The following is a 19,412-nucleotide window of genomic DNA, read 5'->3' as shown; positions in this document are numbered from 1 at the left end:
AGAAGTGTTTGGCGTTGCAATCTGTCACGACCAGAACGCTTCTTACCGCTGTAATCTGCCAGTCTCTGGGCACCAACAGGTTTCTTGCTTGTTCTGGACTGACCAAAGTAGGGGCAACCCTTTCCAGTAGCCACAGTGCTGCTGATAATAGAACACCAAGCAGGCCGTAACCTCCAGAAGGAGTCCCAGAGGAAAAAACCCAAACTTGAGAAAAACCTCAGATCAAGGAACTCCTGAAAAAGATATAAGGAAAAGAAAAAGTGAGGCACAAAAAGTCTGGAACAAAAACTGCAGACCTGGAAAAGCAGGTGAAGTCCAAAATCACAGGATACAGGAGCGAGGAGCACAACCAGAACGGAAGTGTTTGCAACGCAAGGAACAGAAGGCCAACTGTGCTTATATACTGACAAACAGGAAGTGACATGCAGGAAGTAATGAAGACACCATCTTGGATTGGGAAAAGCCACATAAAAGAAATTAAAAAATAGCCTCAGTATAAAAAGTAGGGAGGAAAGCATGCATGGAAGGAAACACAGACTACTGAGAAAGAGAAAATATGGGCAAGATGAAACAAAAAAGAGAAAGAAGAAAAGAAGAAAAACAGTAAAAAAACAGGTAAGTAAAACTGGAGGGGTAAAAGGTGGGTGCAGCGTGAAACAAAGCCCAAAGGGAAAGTTTCAGGTCGGCTGAGGCCCAAAAAACAGGTCGCGACCAAAAAGTGGCCCACAGCAGAAACGGCCGTCTGAGACGCGGACCGCCGATCTGACCCTGGCCCGCAAGTGGGACGCAGCCGGTCTTTGCGGCATCACACTCAAATGTCCGATTTTAAGATTTGTAATGGTCTTTGATAATTCTGCAAACCCACATTTCAGCATATTGAACAAGTTCACTTCTTCTGCAGCCGCATATAGATTGGACAAAAAATACAAAATGCTCCTCTCTTTCAATGACATGCTCACGGAAGGGACAATTAGCAGAGCTGGAATGATTTGAAGGGCAGTTAGCAGTAAAGGAGTTAACAGGTAAGTGCCTATTCTAAATTTAATATAAAGGGATTTGGCATAAGAAGGAAAACCATTGTCAAAAAATGGTTTGTATTTTATAGACATCTTAAAATTGAAAAGTATATCTGGTAATCCACTTTCCTCTGAATGCACAATCCACTGTTCAGAGGCATATGACCAATACTGCACCTTCAAGAGCTATACAGAACTACATTTGATTCCACTTAGATTATCCTAAAAACCCTTTAACCCTAGGGTATATACCTAATGCTTCACATACTTTAGCCAGAATTATCATTCGCAGTGGCCATCTCCATCAGCTCCACTAACTCCAGTCTACAACCGACCAACTCGGGATTATACCAATGGCTGAAGCAGAAGACAAGTGGTCTTCATTTTGCTTTATCAGTGACTCTATGTAGACCTAGATCTATAAGGAGCAGAATTATTGGAGTACTATGAGACATGATAATAAGTGATCTCATAAAACTATTCTCCATAATAGTTAAGCCTTTACTCACCACTATATCCCAGATCTCTGCTTCATATAATGGTGTTCATTGGACCTTAAGACAGTATAACTGCATACCTGTGGAAACTGATCTTGAAGTTGTTGCTTTATACATTTAAAGTACTACTGATGCCCTGTGTTGACCAACCGATTCACATTTAGTTAAATGAGGCAGTCCATGAAAGTGTCTGTAAGAATTTGACTACTAGGAATTCAAATTCATTTACCCTTTCTAGAATACTGTCCTCTAGCCTCAAACATCCCCAATGAGTTCTATGGGGATTCAAGGTCATATGTTTGGGCTAAGTAGCAATTATTTAAAAGTCTGTTTGCAGAAGTCAAGAAACCTATTCAATAAGGTTTGAAAACCCATAGATGCCTGAGATGTTAAGAAAGTGTCATCAACGAACAGCAGGATCGGGATTTTACAACCATTCAGCTTGAGTAAATCATTTACAGTATTATTCAATAAGGCAAAAAAATAATTGCTATGTAGTGTGTATAATGTAAGGGCTAGTATGCAGCCGTGTCTAACACCTCTTCTAATTGTATACCTATCTTTAAGTTCACCAATGACTCTCAAGTGAACTTGGGCGTAATTGTTGTTATGAATTCCTATATGTTTTTCAAGAAAGTTGGACGAAGCCCCAGTAGATTACAGTGCTAACCATCATTTATGTCTGCAGACCAAATCAAACACTGCCCTCAGGTCAACAAATGCTACATACAGATGTTGTTTTAAATGAGTAACATATTTCCAGTGTAGTATGCAAAAATACGAGGGCTATTAAAAGATTCCTGCTGGGCCTGCCGGCGGAAACAGATTTTCTGCCGGCTGGCCCAGCGGAAAACAACCCACAGCATTGATGCCGGCTCATAATAGAGCCGGTGGCACTGTTGCGGTGTGTTGGGTGCAACAGCATCGTTGCGGTTTTCACTGTCTGCAAAGCAGGCAGTGAAAAGCATGACAGGGCTGGCCCTGGGGACCCGTCTCCACCAGCTTTTACATGGCGCTGCAACCGCCATGTAAAAGCAGCAGAGAGGGGAGAGGGGACTCGTAACCCCCAGGGCAGCACTGCTTGCAGCGCTGCCCTGGCAGGTTGAGATTGCCGGCACTGTCAGGCTGGCAAAAAAGTGGCAGTGCCAGCGGTCTTACTGTGGCGTGTTCCCCACGGTCATAATGTGGGGGCCGGACCACTACATTGGCGATGGTCCGATCGACACTGCGAGTCTGGCGGTCCTAGGACCACCAGATTCGCAATGAGGGCCTTGTTCTATTGTGCTAGCTTTATTTTTAAAGCTGTATCTGATTTTCTACAATCCAATCTTGCAACCTCTCCAGAAGTTGCTTGCGAAATACGTTTGAACATTACCTAATAGGCTAATGAATCTATAATTTGTTGGTTCATCTTTTAAATCCTTTTTATTAATTGGTATATACAGAGCACCTCTCTATGAAGATGGAATCTCCCTATGATTCTTATATCTCACTCCTCCGAACTTCCTTGTGCCTGATGGCCACTCTAAACTTCTGTGGGTTGGAAGAAGAGCTTGAAGGGGATGGCACTTTCGAATGAAATGTCCTGAGGTAGTGGCGCTTTTATCACCTATCACATATTGATCCTCACTGACCACAAAAAAATAATTTTCATCAAGGGTTTTACACTGAGGTGAAGGACATCATCCTGAGATGTTTTTAAAAGGGAGCTGATAATGTACTATCATAATGTACACATTGCTTTGGTGATTGAGCAGAGGAAATTATTCAACAACATTTCTAAAAATTGGCAGAAGGCAGCTGTGGAAGACCTTGATTTACAATAGTCAAGAGGTTCAGTTTAGTGCACCCTTTTGTACAGTGCCACACACTGCGGAGTGGTCACTTCAAGGTGCAGACAAACATTACAGCAAAATAGTACTATACATACATCAAGAATAAACATTAGCAAGCAGGGGAGGAATGAGATATATTGACACGTTTCAGAAAAAAAGAGAAGTTTACCCAATTAATTGGCCTTTAATGCACATAAACCTTCATAGTTAGAATATCATAGGTTTACATCGGTCAAAAATATATCCTGAACACTGATTACTGTCATTGCCCTATAATCATAATCACTGTGTCCAAGCATTGTCATTGATGAGCATAAATTATATGCTAAGACAACAGCAGAGACTCTGAATGTGGTAGCAAGGCCTGACAGCTGGGTAGAGTTCCTGTTAGGCCCTGGGATACAACAGACAACTGAGAATATTTCATAATAATCAAGAGACAACAAACTCAGTGCCTAGGCAAGGCTATTGGACATATTTTAGAATGCATACACTAATTGTTCCATCAAAACTGAGAAATAATATTTCAAGCAGGATAAAAATATTTCAAAAGTAGTCAGTCTGCCATTTGGAATTAAGTAGGTAGTTAAAGTGGGAAAATGCCTAAGTATGAAAATGTGCAGCAAATGGCGAAGTATCTTTTATGCAATTTAAAGGGGGTAAGCACTAGAGCTCGGCTGGGCTGATCAAGACCTGGCAGTCTGGCAGCAGAGTGGTTCCTGCTGATAGAGGTTATCTTCATATTCCTTGGAGATGGTTTCAGATTGGTCTAGGGCTGGGTTCATCCAGAATAGCTTAGTAAGTCATCATTTTCAGGTTTCTCCTTGCTGGATAGTTTTGGTCAGACTTTGACCATTCAGGAGATTTTGTGTTTTTTTCACACCTTGATTCCCAGTTCTTAAAGTGAATATTTTTGTGTCATTTTTTGATGCAGAGAGGTTTTACTTCAGATGTATGCTCAGTGATGATGAGCTAAATGCTACATCTTACATTTTTACTTTCACTACCCATACAAAGTAAGATCCTCTTTTCAACTATTCCATTGATATAAGAACAGAGCTCATCTCGCTACCAAAGATGAGATTTTCTGAACAATGGCAAGGCACGGAATAAGAACTGGCTTGAGCTAACAGCAATCACCACCAGTGGTGATCCTGTCAGTTTCCGGTCCAGTGCAGGATGTACATATCTATAGGACAATGCACTTCTTGAGTTCATGGAATTACTTTACAGGGGCATTGCTGGAATCGCTTGTGCTATTGGGATTAGGGAGATTGAGCTGAGATGGTCTACTGTAACGCCACCTTACACTGAAATTAAAAATTTTGGCTGACGCTTCAGCCCACCATGAATCTGATAAAGCACATGTTCCAAGATTTTTTTTTTCTTTCCAATAGTTCTTCCTTCTCATCGAAGAAAAGACCTCAGCAGGTGGTGGCGGAGTGTTGTGGGAACAGACTTCCATTCAGAACTTCTAATTATCCCTGTACTGGGCCACCTTCTTGAGTAGCAGTACCTCAGAATGGGAAAAATTGCAAGGGTGTGAATCGGGAACCAAATGCTTGATCCAATCTTGAGCAATGAAAACAGGAACATATATGTTCATGGGAAGTATAGTTTATGTTTTAAACTATGCTGCCATCAATTGTATAATTATTCCGTGTGGTCTGGCACAATGATTGCACACACACTAGTGACAGGCAGTAGTTATAAAAGTCAAAGACTCAAGCTCCTGGGACGGCCAGACTCACGGTGGCAGTTTGACTGCTGCCAAAGCGGTGATCAGACAGTCACATTGTGACCGTGGCGGTTCGGCCACGGGCGGACCGCCAGCACCGCCACTTTTCAGATGGCCTGGTGGTGCTGGCGGTCCCAATCTGCCAGGGCAGTGCTGCATGCAGCTTTGCCCTAGGGATTACGACCCCTCTCTCCACCGGCGTTTACATGGCGGTTCCACCGCCATGTAAAGAGTAGAGGAGACAGGGTGCCGGGGACCCCAGGGGGGCTCCTGCACTGCCATGCACTTGTGATGGGCAGTGCGGGGTCCACCTGGCCAGACCAGTCGCGCTTTGCAAACAGTGATTGCGCGACAGATGCTGGTGCACCTGATGCACAACAGCATTGCCACCAGCTGTATTAGGGCTGGCGGGAAAGAGACCGCACTGGTGGTCCGCTGAACGCTGGAGTTTGGCGGGTGGCATTTTCCGCTCAACAAAATCGTACTGAGGCCCTCAGACTCTATTTTTAAAAAAATCTAACATTTTCTGGTCATCGTAAAATCATTGTGTTTTCCTGCTGTGGTTTATAAAACCTTTTGAGGGAACAGGAACACTGTGCTGCTGCAGATTTTGTCCTTATTGGAATCATTGTCCCATTCAGGTAATAAGGAAGTAACAATATATTTTTATCTCCAGTTTATAATGCACTGGTGCCTTTTTAAGTGTTGATAACTGGCTTTATCATCATCCAATTTACTGGTAATCCATTGAACAACTACAAAAGGATAATAAGGCTTTGTTGACCTAACCAAGATTCCAACTTGTGACCTGCAGACACCAGCATGTCAGTTGTGAACATTTAACTCCCAGAGCTATCTTGTAATGGGCAACATTGTGCCTCCACAGAAATTGTTCTCATCAGCCTTAAGTATGTGTATGTTCTGTCATTGTAAAATGTCTTTCTTCAAATCTAGGACCTTAACCTTTAACTTATTTTTGTCTCTAAACTCCTTTTGCTTGCCTCCTCACCCACTTCTACCTTCACTGTTGAGTTTCTGCCTTTGTTGCATCATTATTATTATATTTGTGTTGTAGTTCCAAATGCAGTCGCAGGCTAATTCACACTGCCCTGGAATGTCACTTTAAAAATAAAATGAAAATGAAAATAAAAGGATGGCTTGTTGATGACCTTCTAACTGTGGAATGTAATCACCCTTTACATTTCTGGGGTTAATGTCTCTAGCAGAAAACTAATAGAATATTTATTTCATGGAAAAGTATTGACTTAATATACTCGTTTGGGGATTGGCACAGTTCATATTTGGACTCATGCACATTTAGGATCTAAAAAGGTGAGCCCTTCTCAAGATTGCACCATGCCCAGAGGTATTAATAGCATTAGGAGCCTGGACTCCATAGTCTCGAGCAGCCTTACTGGATAAAAGTGACTCTCTCCATTTGTGGCATTGTGTCCTTCTAGCTCCCATTCCTTTCCTCACTGACAATATTTAGCTTGGGCTACAAATTATGGCAATGAGCAACCACCCCTGCTGTGAAGCGTTTTCTACCATGTTGTAAGAGATGAAGTACGAGGGAGAGAAAGAAAGGTATGGGATGTGTGCTGATCAAGAGTGAATGAAGTGTCACAAGCTACTTTTAACTCCTATTACTGCCAGGGTTAGGCAAATTTTTGTCCTGATAGCTGTAGATCCCTGCCCCTCACCCCTACAAGAATTCTGCTCCTTAAGCCATTCAAGTAATTTCTTTCATCTCTGTTGACATAATCAAAATGACGCTATTTGAAGACCCCCCATGATTTAAAGATCTACTCAATTAACGTATTTCTTGATATGTTAAAGTTCATTTATCTAAAGCCCATGACAAGTCACAAGCTAACAGTACAAATGATTACATGGGAAAAAGAAAAGCATCTTATTATTATTTAATCAAAGATGGTTAGCCTGTACCAGGAGGTGTTCTTGCAGCAGTTACCTGAATGCAGACAGAGTTTGAACACTTCTGATCCAAACCAGTCAGTCATTACTTATAAGTGACCGAATGGAATATAAATACAGACCAATAAACAGAGATAAAGAGCACGAAGTATCGATTGAACACATTTAAAGATGGATAAAGTAAAATAAAAAGCATAGAAGTAAAGAGCACAGCAAAGCGGCCAGGAGAGATAGGGAGAAAAGAGCAGGATAAAAGAGAGAAGGTCATTGAAGAATTGTAGAAGCTATGTAATGGAGCAGTAACATGCTTGAGAAGATCAACATAGAAGAGAAAGAACTAAGGGCCATATGTAGGTAGTTCCGATTTTGCGAATCGGAAATTGCGAGTTGACGCGACTCGCAATTTCCGATTCGCAAAATCAGATGCAGAACGGTGTCTCAGACACCGTCTGCGATTCGCTATGGGGTCACAAAGACCCACCTCATTAATATTAATGAGGTGGGTCGCATTTTGCAACCCCATAGCGAGTCCCTGCACTCACAGGGATGGTGGCCTGCTGAAGACAGCAGACCTCCATGTCTGTGACTGCTTTTTAAATAAAGCAGTTTTATTTTTTATTTTGCAGCCCGTTTTCCTTAAAGGAAAACGAGTTGAAACCATTTGGTTTCGTTTTTTCAGAGTAGGCAGTGGTCCGTTTGACAGAGAGGATTACTCAGTCACAAACACTACGGATATCCTGTCCGCTGTATTATGATCCCATAATTGACTATGGAGACTGTAGTACCGGAGAGGGGATATTGGTCACATTTGTGACGGAGTAACCCATCCGCCAAAATCTAAGTCAGGCCCTTAATTATGAAGAAGCAATTTCAAAGGTGAGAAAGTAAAAAAAGATCGCACTTTTTGAATGCTGTCCAATTGAAATCAACAGATTTTAGTTTCAGAGAAAATTTTAAAAGAGAAATTAAGTATAGGATCCAATGCACCGCTTAGTTTACAAGCAGACAGAGAGAAAGGCAGTTGTTAAGGGTAACGGGAAATTCAGGAGTTGTGGAAGTACGATGAGGCGGGAAAGAACTGGATTTCAGTCTGTTTTAGGGTCCAGTGTAGGAAAAATGAAAGGCCATTCAGAACACCTCTACATAAAGGAAGACAGAGGTATGAGCTTTGAGTGAAGAAGGAAAAGAAGATTAAAAAAAAGATTTGTGGCTTAAAGCAGAATGACAAAATAATTAGATAATGGATTAATAATCAGTGAAGCAAGAAGAAGACCAAATACAGAGCTCAATAGCAAAGAGAATAGGATAAAGCTTCAGCATAAAATGTTTACAAGGAACTGAGAAAGTGTGATCTGCTAGACACGAGCAGAACCATCACGCTCAATGTCATAGATCTGATCTGATCCAGTTCTTGTGCTCATCCGGTTTGAAGATGAGCAGACAAGAGCCCTAGAGTGAAACTAAATATTGTGTCAGGATACCTCTGCTTCAGGCACTCATGGATATTTGTTTTTTTCCCCACGGCAGGCTCTTTGATGGTGCTGCTGACAAGCTGAACCTGACCGCACTAGGAGGTTTCCTTTACCAGCTGAAGAAAGCTTCTCAGTCACAGCTCTTTCACTCTGTCACAGACACCGTTGACTACTCATTGACAATGCCAGGTAATATAAGCTCATCTTTGGTCCATGTATATTTCTTTATCTTCTACATTCATCTTGACCAAAGACTCTTATAAAATAAGAATGAAAATGAAACCCAACATAGGGGCAAAATAGAGTTTTATCTGCTGGAGCATTTCAGGCATGCTGTAAACGAGGTCGACAAATCTTTTCACCCCGCTGGAGGTAAAAGATATGGGCATTACAATTAAAAATACTATTTAACATATACAGTATGACCAATGTGGCCACACAAGGAAAACCCAAGTCTGAAATAAAATTAAAGGGTTTTCTTACAAACTAATGATCAAGTTAATTTAGACAAGTCTTAAGATCAAGCTATAAAGGTACAGGTGCTGAAAGACTCAAAGCTTAATCAGCATTAAACATACTAAACACTCCATTAATGCGTTGCATAACAATAAGAGAACTACTTAGTGGCCAGAGAACAAACGCTGACCAGACCTCCTTAACAGGAAGACAATATTAAGTACATCAAAGTTAATTAAAGAGAAATCCCTACAGGGACAAGTCGCTACCTGACATGTGCTTGGCCATCAGATTTGAGGATAAAATGTACACGGGAAATAAAGGACAAAACTAATTTGGAAAAATGACTTCTGAGGCAAAAGGTAACTAACTAAAGTTGGCAAAAAGTAAGTAAAAAGGGAAAATGTCCACATTTAAAAAATTGGTCAAGAGTCTTTTCAAGGGTCAAAATCTAAACCTACTCCATCAGTATTGTAGGAAGGTTGAAGGACAAGGTCATTGAGGTCTGTACCTCTTAGAGTCCATAAAAAGTCCATGCAGAAGTCACCAGCAAAAGCGTCAAAGGGCAGTCATCACCAACCTCAGAAAAGATTCCCATTACCAACATGTGAAAGGCACCCATCTTCCTCTCCTGTACGATTTGAATCAATTGTATATCATCCATGTCCACAGTTCCTAATTGTACTGGATTCAAGATTACTTTTTCAGGCTTTCTATGCATAACACAATAGGACATCTATTTTTAAGCTAACATTCTGTGGGAACGAAGTCTGAAAGAAATGAAACAGTAGCAAAAGAAAAACAGCTTTCTCACATTTCTGCAAAGTTAGAGGCCTAGCAAATCCGTATGATTGAACTAAAACAAATGAAATTAATGTGGCACATTTTTCAGATAGGAATAAAACACATATATTGTTAAACATATCATCTTTCATTAGTAAGTCTTGTTCTAAATTAATGTTACAGTATGTTTGCAAAAGAAATAACTTGCAAAATCATAATAAGGGGTATAACAGGGAACTACATTTGTCAACATTAGTGTATGACATTTAAGTCATTATATGGAAATTCATTAGCGTTTCAATGAAATCTGTTTCTTAAGATCATAAAGTAGCATATGAAATCAAAGAATGATTATGCTAAAATTGAAGTTGCTCTACCGCATCATATTAGATAGCTAGTCTACAGCTAATGCACCTCAATATAGGTTTTCAGTGCACCACTTTGCAATTAACTGGTTATAACTTCACACATTATAATGAAAATATGGTCATGTATGGATTATCATTGTGACACTGGAGTAGCAGCCATATCTCTGCTGCATCCTATCTGACGGTTGATGTTTTCTTCAAGTGTGATCAACATAGATGTGGTAACGTTTGGGATCCTGCTACACTTTTGGTAGTCAAGCTTGTGATTCAACAAGTAGGAATAGCCAAGTGTAAATATAAAAAGCTTTCTTGTTATCTTGTTTCACTGCCCACAAGAACTGTGGTGCTGCTGAATATATTTGTCTCAGCAGCCCCAGGCAGATTTGAAATTTCATGCTATGTTCAGCAGGGAAATAGACAGCCATTTATGTGTTCAGATTTACCTTCTAGACTGGATCATTGTTGTATTGCTGTATGATGGTATTGTTGAGTTTTTGATGGGCAAATATAACAAGAGGTCTACTGGTCTATTATCGTCCTGAGATCTAGGTGAAAACAAATCATATATATCGAAAAACCATTGTTTTTCCTTGAAATGTTTAATCTCTTATTTTTAATACTGGGGCAGGGGACAACTGTCTACTCCTGATTTCCATTATATGGGGATTCCTTGCACTCTAGCCTCCCTCCGAGTGGTTAGTTTGTAAATAAAAACGTGCTGCTGCCCAAAGATCTCCTCTGAAACATGCAGCTGCTGCAATGAAATGTACAAGCACAGAATAATGAGGCAGCGTAATACTAAATCCATCTCGGGCCTATTCAATCTATTTACAGTCACTCTGTACCTCTTCAGCTCACTCTTGCATCTTTCTGCTTTCTCCTTTTGTGACGCTTTTTCGTCTTTCTCTTCCTCCCTCTTTCACATTAGTGTATTTTGTGCTCAGTAAATATCTGATGCAGAAAACTATGTGCCCGCCCCCAAAAATAAGTGCTGGTGCCCCGCACCAGAAACCACAGCTCAAATTAAGCGCTGCTCCCTCTTTGCCACACTTTGTTCTGTGGTCATCTGGTGCACACTTGTTTCAGTGATGTTTGAAGAAGACAACACACGAGCCACAAAATAAGAAGTTGCGTCATCGTATTCTTTCTTGCCACTGACGGCTCTCCCGTAAAGGCTGTTTTCAATACATGGACATTGCCGTAAGCACCGCCTGATGATCCTCTTTGTGCAAATCGACGCATTGCTGTGGAAGAAGGGAGCAAGACTTGAACAATCTCATCTTTAGTACTTATTGTTTATCTGCCAAGTCCCAGCCAATCCATGAAACCCTCAATTACTGTGCCTCATTGCTGGCCATCAACCTCTCAACCCCTGGTCTGATCTTTCCATGCCCTTCCTGTCTGAGTAGGGTGGCCAGCGTTCCTGTGTTAGACTGTAGTTTGTGTCCCGTGCAGGCACTGTGCGTAAAGAGGGGAAGTCCTGATATGCCTCACAGTGGCTTTTCCATGCCTACTCCTTATGACAAGTAGCTTTTTCAGTCTTTGGTCATCATGCCAGTGCAGCATATGTAGCACTGCACTGCACACACCACCATAGCCGATCCAAGGAGCTTCTTGCTTTTGCCACTAAGTAGCTCTCCAGTCTCCTGTGTGTGCCTGTGAAGCTGTTGGGCACCGGTGGTTTAGGCCTCTGCTGCTAAAAGCTACTAGTGCTCCAGATGAGTCTTATTTTTCCCTGAAGCAATTTTTGTTTGCTGAAGTCTGCAGGATATTGGCATTTATACTGTTGCAGATTAAATCAACCATTGGAATTGGTTTACAGCAAACCTCAGCCTAATGAAAAGGTACTGAGAGTAAACATCTGGGAGAGAGTCATTGCTGTGCAGCTTGTTCCAATATATATTGGGGACAGTCTGAAATAAAAGTAGGGAATTAGGAGTGTTTTTTCCCACAGGGTCACTGTCTGCTACTTGTCTCTCCAGGGTGTCTTGTGCTTTTATGAAGAATGATTGAATGGGAAACCACTGGGAGTTGAAGCACTAGACATCCAAAGCAGTAACAGCCACTAGTGCTGGAATCCGGAACTCCTGGTTGGCTGCAATATGGGTCAAAGGAAAGGCTCCTTTCAAACTGAGGGGTGAAGGAGTGAAGTGCTGTGTAGAACTTCCAGATAAGGTCCATTTAAAGAGTGTCCTTTGACCATCTGAGAAAGGGCTTGGTGGAAAATACATTCTGAACACTGGGGAGTCTTCTGTTAATGGATGCGATAAACAGCACCCTCCATCCAGGGCACCTGTAATCACGCCCCCTTCTGCTTTGAGGCTTTTTCTGCCTTTTGGGAGTAAGTGCATTAAGATCAATGGCGTGTTATATTAAAGGGGTTTACAAAGCAAATGACTGTCAATAAATTGACCTTTGAATGCTTCCTGCTCAACACCTGTGTGGAAAGCAATTGAACTGAAGATGGGTTTCTGTGCTCTTGTAGATACACGTTTTAGAGAGCTGCTGTCTGGTTGGTTTTGTCGTCTGATATTTTTTGCAAAAACTGTAGTATAAGAATTGTTAACAAAACATATTGATAAATTACATGAGTGTGCTCTTTTTAACTAAAATGGAAATAACTTTACTTCCAAAATTTCAGGTGATTTGTTAATGTTTTTTAACTTAAGCTAGTCTTAAACTAAGTACTTTCAAATCCTTGCCTCAGCCCATTGTCAGTCAGAGAGCTCACTCTGACAGCAACTGACATTCACCAGGCTATGAGGGAGTCGGTCAGAATCAACTGTAGCTGGGCTTTGAGGGGCGAGGTGGGACTGACCAGTACCCTCCTCCCCACTCCGAATGCTCAGAGAGCATTCACAGCCAAGCCACTTATCCTGGCACAATTGGATGACAGGAGCCTAGCGGTAACGTGGGATGGGGTTTTCCTGTCACTAGCCTGGGAGAAACAGACCGGTGCCCTTCTAGTCTCATAGCCCCTGTTGCCCTAGGTGGCCCCTCACATATTCTGCCATTCCAAAGATATGACTGCAGAAACAAACTTGAGGACCAGACTCACACTGAGTCAGGTGAAAAGAGGTGGGCCAGGTTCAAATACACTCTCTCCACCGGTTTGATAGCAGTGCCCCTCACTTACCGCCCAAGTACATAGTAGTGTGCTTATCAAAAAAAGATGCAAAATAGAGCACACCACTCACTCCGTCCTGGCCTATTGAGAAACCCTACATTAGGGAGATTTAAACACACACACACATTGCATGCTAATCATGCTGCCCATAGAAGCCTGTTACATTAATACATTATACCCTTGGAGAATCCTGTCCCTGCTTCTCCTCTCAACTCTCATGCACTCGGGTAAAGGTGGTCAACATTCACAGTAATATATTACAGTGACAATCCCATCATGTATTGTGTCAGAAATAGAATGCTAAGATTTAACACTCCCTTCAAGCATTATGTTAGACTTAGAACTCTAAGATGCGGTCTGATTTCCCACACTGCATTGAATGTTTAAATTACCAGTTCATTCATTACTCTTAGTCCATTCTTCCTTGGTCTAGTCATTAATTCTGTGAGGTGAGTCTACCTCCATACACAGACACTCCATTTGCTGCATCTCTCTCTCTTCATAGCTAAGAAAACTCCTGCCCAACCTTCGACAGGTGAAATAAAAGCGTCATATACCAGAAGATACCATGATAAGTCTGCAGGCTCCTGACATGCCCTTTCTCTTGTGCACCACACAGGAGGGAGAGTGGTTTTTAATAACTGAAACATGGAATAACCATTAAGTTGATTAGAAATCCAAGCTAAAACAGAGAATGCAGACCAAACATTATACCACAAAATAAACTTGATACAACACACGAGAAATATTAATCAAGATGCAATGACCAGGATTGAATATGATAGTGATGGCCTACAATAAGTGGGTAATAAAGGCTTAAGTCATATAAGTCATTGTTAAATAGAAGAAATGCAGTATTGGAGAGACTCACAACTGAACTCCCATGGGGTATAGGTTGGGGTTTTGTTTACTCAAGGCTAGACAAGAGCTTACAGGGAAAGGAACAACACAAACGTAGCATCTAGTAGTAGATAGGATGGCAGCCTCCTAGAGTCAAATGCAGGCTGAAGTAAAGAAAAGTAGATATGTGGAGAAGAAGCCTTGAACCCGTGAGTAATGTTGATTGTGTTGTTTATGTGCCATCCATATTAATGTCCAGTGATAATATCTGAAAATGTCAATAAAGATGCTTAAAAAAATGCAATGGCCAGAATAATATATGTCAACTATAGCACAGCTGAAAGAACTCTGGTACCAGAATCGTCATAACTCGATCATCAGGCAATGATGATTACAAAAATGGAATTGTCCAAGTGGCAGCTCTGCAAATTTACAGCAAAGATGCCCCTCAATTCCTCTCCAGGAAGCATAAGTGCTTCTAGGGGAAAGACCATGAAACCTATTAGGACAGGGCAAATATTCTTCTGATTAGGCTGCTAAAATATTGCAATATACCCACTTATTGAAACCTGGAGTAAAGGGTTTCGTATCTAACCTAACCGATGTGATTGCTATTAGAAAAAACACCATACATGTCAAAACCTGAAGATGAACGAAATCCGTCTGCACAGCTCTTAAGTTCAAAGGCAAATCCCATCAAGGCACTATTACCCTAATAGGAGGCTGAGGTACTTAAACAGTCTTAAAGCATAAGGCTCAAAACCTTCAACATCTCCCAGGGTTCACCAAAAGTCTTGATTGCTGCCAATTGAAGGTGAAGGGTAGCCCAGTTCAGACCCCTCCTGCAAAAACAAACAAATATTAACCTCTTGGCCTAAAATAGGATGGACCCCTTAATCCCTACACCATCTTCAGAGGAAAAGCAATGGCGTGAATAAGCACTCAGGCTAGAATGTCTTTTGGAAACCTGAACAGCAATTGCTAATTTTCAGAGCACACCCCTATTCTGAAATCCTACTCTTTCAGTCTCATTGCCGACAATTGTAGATGCTACCCGTTTAGTATGGGACAAATTGGATATTGCTAAAGTTGCCCTAAGTGGGAAGGGTATGCCCAGACATGGGTCGCTTGCTCACTGTGCCACTGGACTCAAGCTAGCTTGGCTGATGAAGGGTGAAACCCTGAAACCGGTCCCAGGATGCTTGTTTCCGGTCCACTGAGGACCTGGCTTGGCAGTTTGGGCTGGACTGTTTCAATGAGGAACAGGGTCACGACTGATTTGCATATGGCTGGGTCCAAACTGGGCTGGCATGGTGAGAAAAAGAATGATACATTAAACCCAGATCTGTGCCTGGGGGTGAGTGTTTGCATTGTTCAGCACTCCGTCCATCATCCTTTTGTGTTGGTAAAGTTGCCGTAAGTGGGAAGGGTATGCCCAGATGTGGGTCCCTTGCTCACTGTGCCACTGGATTCAAGCTAGCCTGGCTGATGAAGGGTGAAACCCTGAAACCGGTCCCAGGATGCTTGTTCCGGTCCAGTGAGGACCTGGCTTGGCAGTTCGGGCTGGACTGTTCCCATGAGGAACAGGGTCAAGACTGATTTGCATATGCCTGGGTCCAAACTGGGATGGCATGGTGAGCAAAAGAACGATGAATTAAACCCAGATCTGTGTCTGGGGGTGAGTGTTTGCATTGCTCAGCACTCCGTCCATCATCCTTTTGTGTTGCACAAATTGGATATATCAAAGGGGATGGCAGCATTGGAATTACCAATTACGGCCCGTCAAAGAAGAAAAAAACTGGGGGTGAGCAGGGCCAAGCTGAAATAATCAGAACCTGATTAGCCTTCACCTCTTGATTGCCACCAGATCCTTGATAATAGGGTAGAAAGAGAAATACTATAGAAAAGATTAGCAGGCCAAGGATAATATAGCTCATTGTTTGCCATAGCCTACGTCATCTCTCTGGAAAATAGTGGGGTTAGGGAATTCTCTTGACTGGCACATAAATTAATCTTTTGTGCTCTCCATTTCTTGTAGATTTCCCTAAAATGTGTGGATTCAGACTATAATTGAGACATTATACAAATATTTTGCTCAGTCTGTTTCTGCTGCTGACACTTTCTCCAAACCCCTGATGTGAATCGCTGTCAAAGAAAGATGGTGTATTTTCCCATTGACAGATCTGTGCTGCAATGTCCCATAAGCCTTCTGAGTATGTTTACCTGCTTTTTGATGTATGGTTTTGTTGTCATATTGTCCATCTAGATCAGTAGTGATGCATTCTGAAGTTGAGAAGTACAGCCCAGAAGGGCTTTCGTGATCACCTTTTGAATTTGTAGAGCCCAACAGACTGGCAATGATTATTCCTTTAGAGTGACTCTCCCCCCATAACCGCTTGCATCTGGTGGAACTGCTGATCAGAGAGGTTCCCCTTGTGAAGTGTATGGGATGCAAATACCAATACCACTTCTTCTGAATCCAAGAAGACATGCTGATCCATTCTTGGAACTTGTCTCTAGGCTGATAGTACATAACAAACCAGAGGAGTTTGCAAAAGATTATGACCCAAGGCACTACCATCAAACATAATCTGACCCAAGGCTCTGCCATCCAGTGCTTAGTTTGAAAAAAAACAACAACAAAAAAACATAAGTGCTTGGGTACTTGTCGAAGGCCACTGCAGCTTGAATCACCCATTTCACCTGGCAGCACTGCCATTGACAGTACCAACTAAACTAACCATCACCTTCTTACAATTGCGACAGTTCAGACTTTTGATATACATTAAAAGTACCAATACCTGCCGCCTGTGCTATTCTTATAGCTTGGAGTGGCACGTATAAGGCATTTTAATGTACATTGAATTATTAAACGATTGTTGCTTTGCTCATCAGAAAATTAGACAAACAATGCCACCATGTATCAGGCTATCATAAGTGTCAGTGTTTAAAGAAAGAAACGGAGGACAATGGCGGAACTCCAAACTGCGCCTCCCACAAAGTTCCAAAAGTATATTTTTGGTGCACTCGTTCCTCAGCACCAGCCGTTGATTGGTATTGATGCCATAGCAGAAGGTGAAGTGAATGAAAATACACAACACACAATAGCTGTTGTTGTCATGTCTTAATGGAGTAAATTAATCAACTATCATACAACTGCATTATACTCGAGATACAGGACTTTTTAATAATTGGATGCACCATTCCATCTATTGTGTATTTTCATAAGTGCCAGTGTTGACAATAAGGTGCCAGTGTTGAGAAATGGAAACCACTGGCACAAATTAAGCACTACGAAAGGATGATGGCCAGAGTCCTGAAACTTTTCAAACACTCACCCCCAGTCACAGATCTGGGTTGAATCCATTGTTCTTTTACTCTCCGTGCCACCCCAGTTTGGACCCAGCCATATGCAAATCAGTCTTGACCCTGCTCCCCATGGGAACAGTCCAGCCCGAACTGCTAGGCCAGGTCTTTCCTAGACCAGAAACAAGCGTCCTGGGACTTGTGTCGGGGTATAACTCCTCATCAGCCAGGCTAGCTTGAATCCAGTGGTACAGTGAGCAAGGGACTCACGTCTTAGTATACCCTGGCCACTTAGGGTGACTTTAGCAACAGAAAAGGACAAGGGAAGGAGTGCTGAAACTTTTTAAACAATCACCTCCAGTCACCGATCTGGGTTAAATCTATTGTTCTATTGCTCACCATGCCACCCCAGTTTGGACACAGCCACATGCAAATCAGTCTTGACCCTGCTCCCCATGAGAACTGTCTAGCCCGAAGAGCCAGGTCTTCCCTGGACTGGAAACAGGCATCCTGGGTCTGGTTTCGGAGTATGACCCCTCATCAGCCAGGCTAGCTTGAATCCAATTAAGCACTGTCAGAGTTACTGCTATAGTTTTCTGAATTTGCAACAAGGGCCTCCTTTGGAGCAGAATTGATCGATGAGAGATATCAATGAGATACGATATTTGTCCACTCTGTGATCTAGAAGAACTACCACAGCTTTGTCTGTGTTAAAGATAGCCACAACAAATTCCTTGTCGTGTGCTGGTTTGAGCTTCTGTTTCTCCCAGTTTATCAGGAAACAGTGGAACTGCAGCAGAAAGAGAATGCTCATTTTTCACTTTAAACTATGATGCAGATTTAATTGACCAATCAGCTAAGTAAAGATGAATTGGAATACTTGATTGCGCCAGAAGGCCACCAGTAGAGCATCAATGTTGTGTACTGATTTCAAACCCAATGGAAGGACACATAATTGAAAGTGTTGACCCATTACTGCAAACCTGCAGAATCTCTGATTATTCTTGTGCACTGGAATATGCAAGTATGCTAAGAATTCTCATAGCTGAATCAAGGGACTAATTTCCTGGAGGCAGTCCATTTTTAAATGAGCTGTAAAGACCCATTAATTAACTCTTTCAGGTCTCGGACTGGATGAAAACCTCCTGATTTCCTGATACATTTCCACTAGAATGAGGCCTGAGCATACTTATTGATTCCTCTCATAGGGCAGAACTGGCCCACTGGCCTTTTCTTTACCCATCCTTTGATTTCTGCCATCAGAGCCTCCTCCTTGATCCTGCACCCTGGGACGGGAGTAGGGATGAATCCCTGATCTGGAGATCTGGATGCAAAGTCTACAGTAAAACCTTTTTGAATGATCTGACGCACCCGTTGATCTGAAATCTTGGTCCTCCATGTTTACAAAAAGCCTTAGATAAAATCTTCCTCTGGTCCCTGGTGTACCACTGCACCTCAACAGTCAGGCATGCTTAGATTTCTGGTCAGCAGGATGATGAACTAAGGTAAGTTTCTTTACTGATTTAACAGGCTGAACTTGCTTCTTTCTAGATGTTAATAAAGTTTCCTGGAATATCCCTTACCTACTTAAGAAAGAGCATGCATTCTGTCCTTAAAAGCTTACGTCACCATTTGTTCCAGCTGGTCTCCAAAGAGTGTCACTCAAGAAAAGGGACTTTTTTTAACGGGCTGACATTTTAGTATTGCCAACTTGTCTGCAGCCAGCATATCAAATTCCTTAACCAGAAGCTGGATCATGTAGGCTGCACACGTTTCTGCTCTTATTGCCATGTCTTTGTCTGCATATCCTTGCTTCAGAATCTTTGTATGTGTCTGTCCACTGCATATGCTTGTGTACAGTTGTTATAATTGACATATGTTCTGGTCTTCCAGCTAGAGTACCTATTAGAAAGTTAGTCTTCAGTATACGAAGCAGGGCATTGTCTGCAACTTTTAGTGCATGTATATTGTGCATGACTCTGGGTACATATAAATGATCCAGGGACCTCCATTTTCTGAAGAAGAGACTGAATAGTCCA

At 42.0% G+C, this 19,412-nt stretch overlaps 1 protein-coding gene across 3 annotated transcripts in view; it reads left to right on the top strand.

Annotated features, from left to right (window-relative positions):
* ARFGEF3 (ARFGEF family member 3) overlaps positions 1-19,412 on the top strand; it is a 402,727-nt gene that overhangs the window by 274,035 nt on the left and 109,280 nt on the right. For all 3 annotated transcript variants that reach the window (XM_069234334.1, XM_069234333.1, XM_069234332.1), the window contains one exon: positions 8,549-8,682. In XM_069234334.1, the coding sequence (XP_069090435.1) occupies positions 8,549-8,682 (134 nt within the window). The remainder of the gene's footprint in view (positions 1-8,548; positions 8,683-19,412) is intronic.

This window comes from Pleurodeles waltl, chromosome 5 (genome assembly GCF_031143425.1).
Source record: "Pleurodeles waltl isolate 20211129_DDA chromosome 5, aPleWal1.hap1.20221129, whole genome shotgun sequence".
Lineage (NCBI taxonomy): Eukaryota > Metazoa > Chordata > Amphibia > Caudata > Salamandridae > Pleurodeles > Pleurodeles waltl.
The sequence above is the reverse complement of the archived record's forward strand: the minus strand, read 5'-3'. Positions and strand labels throughout refer to the sequence as shown.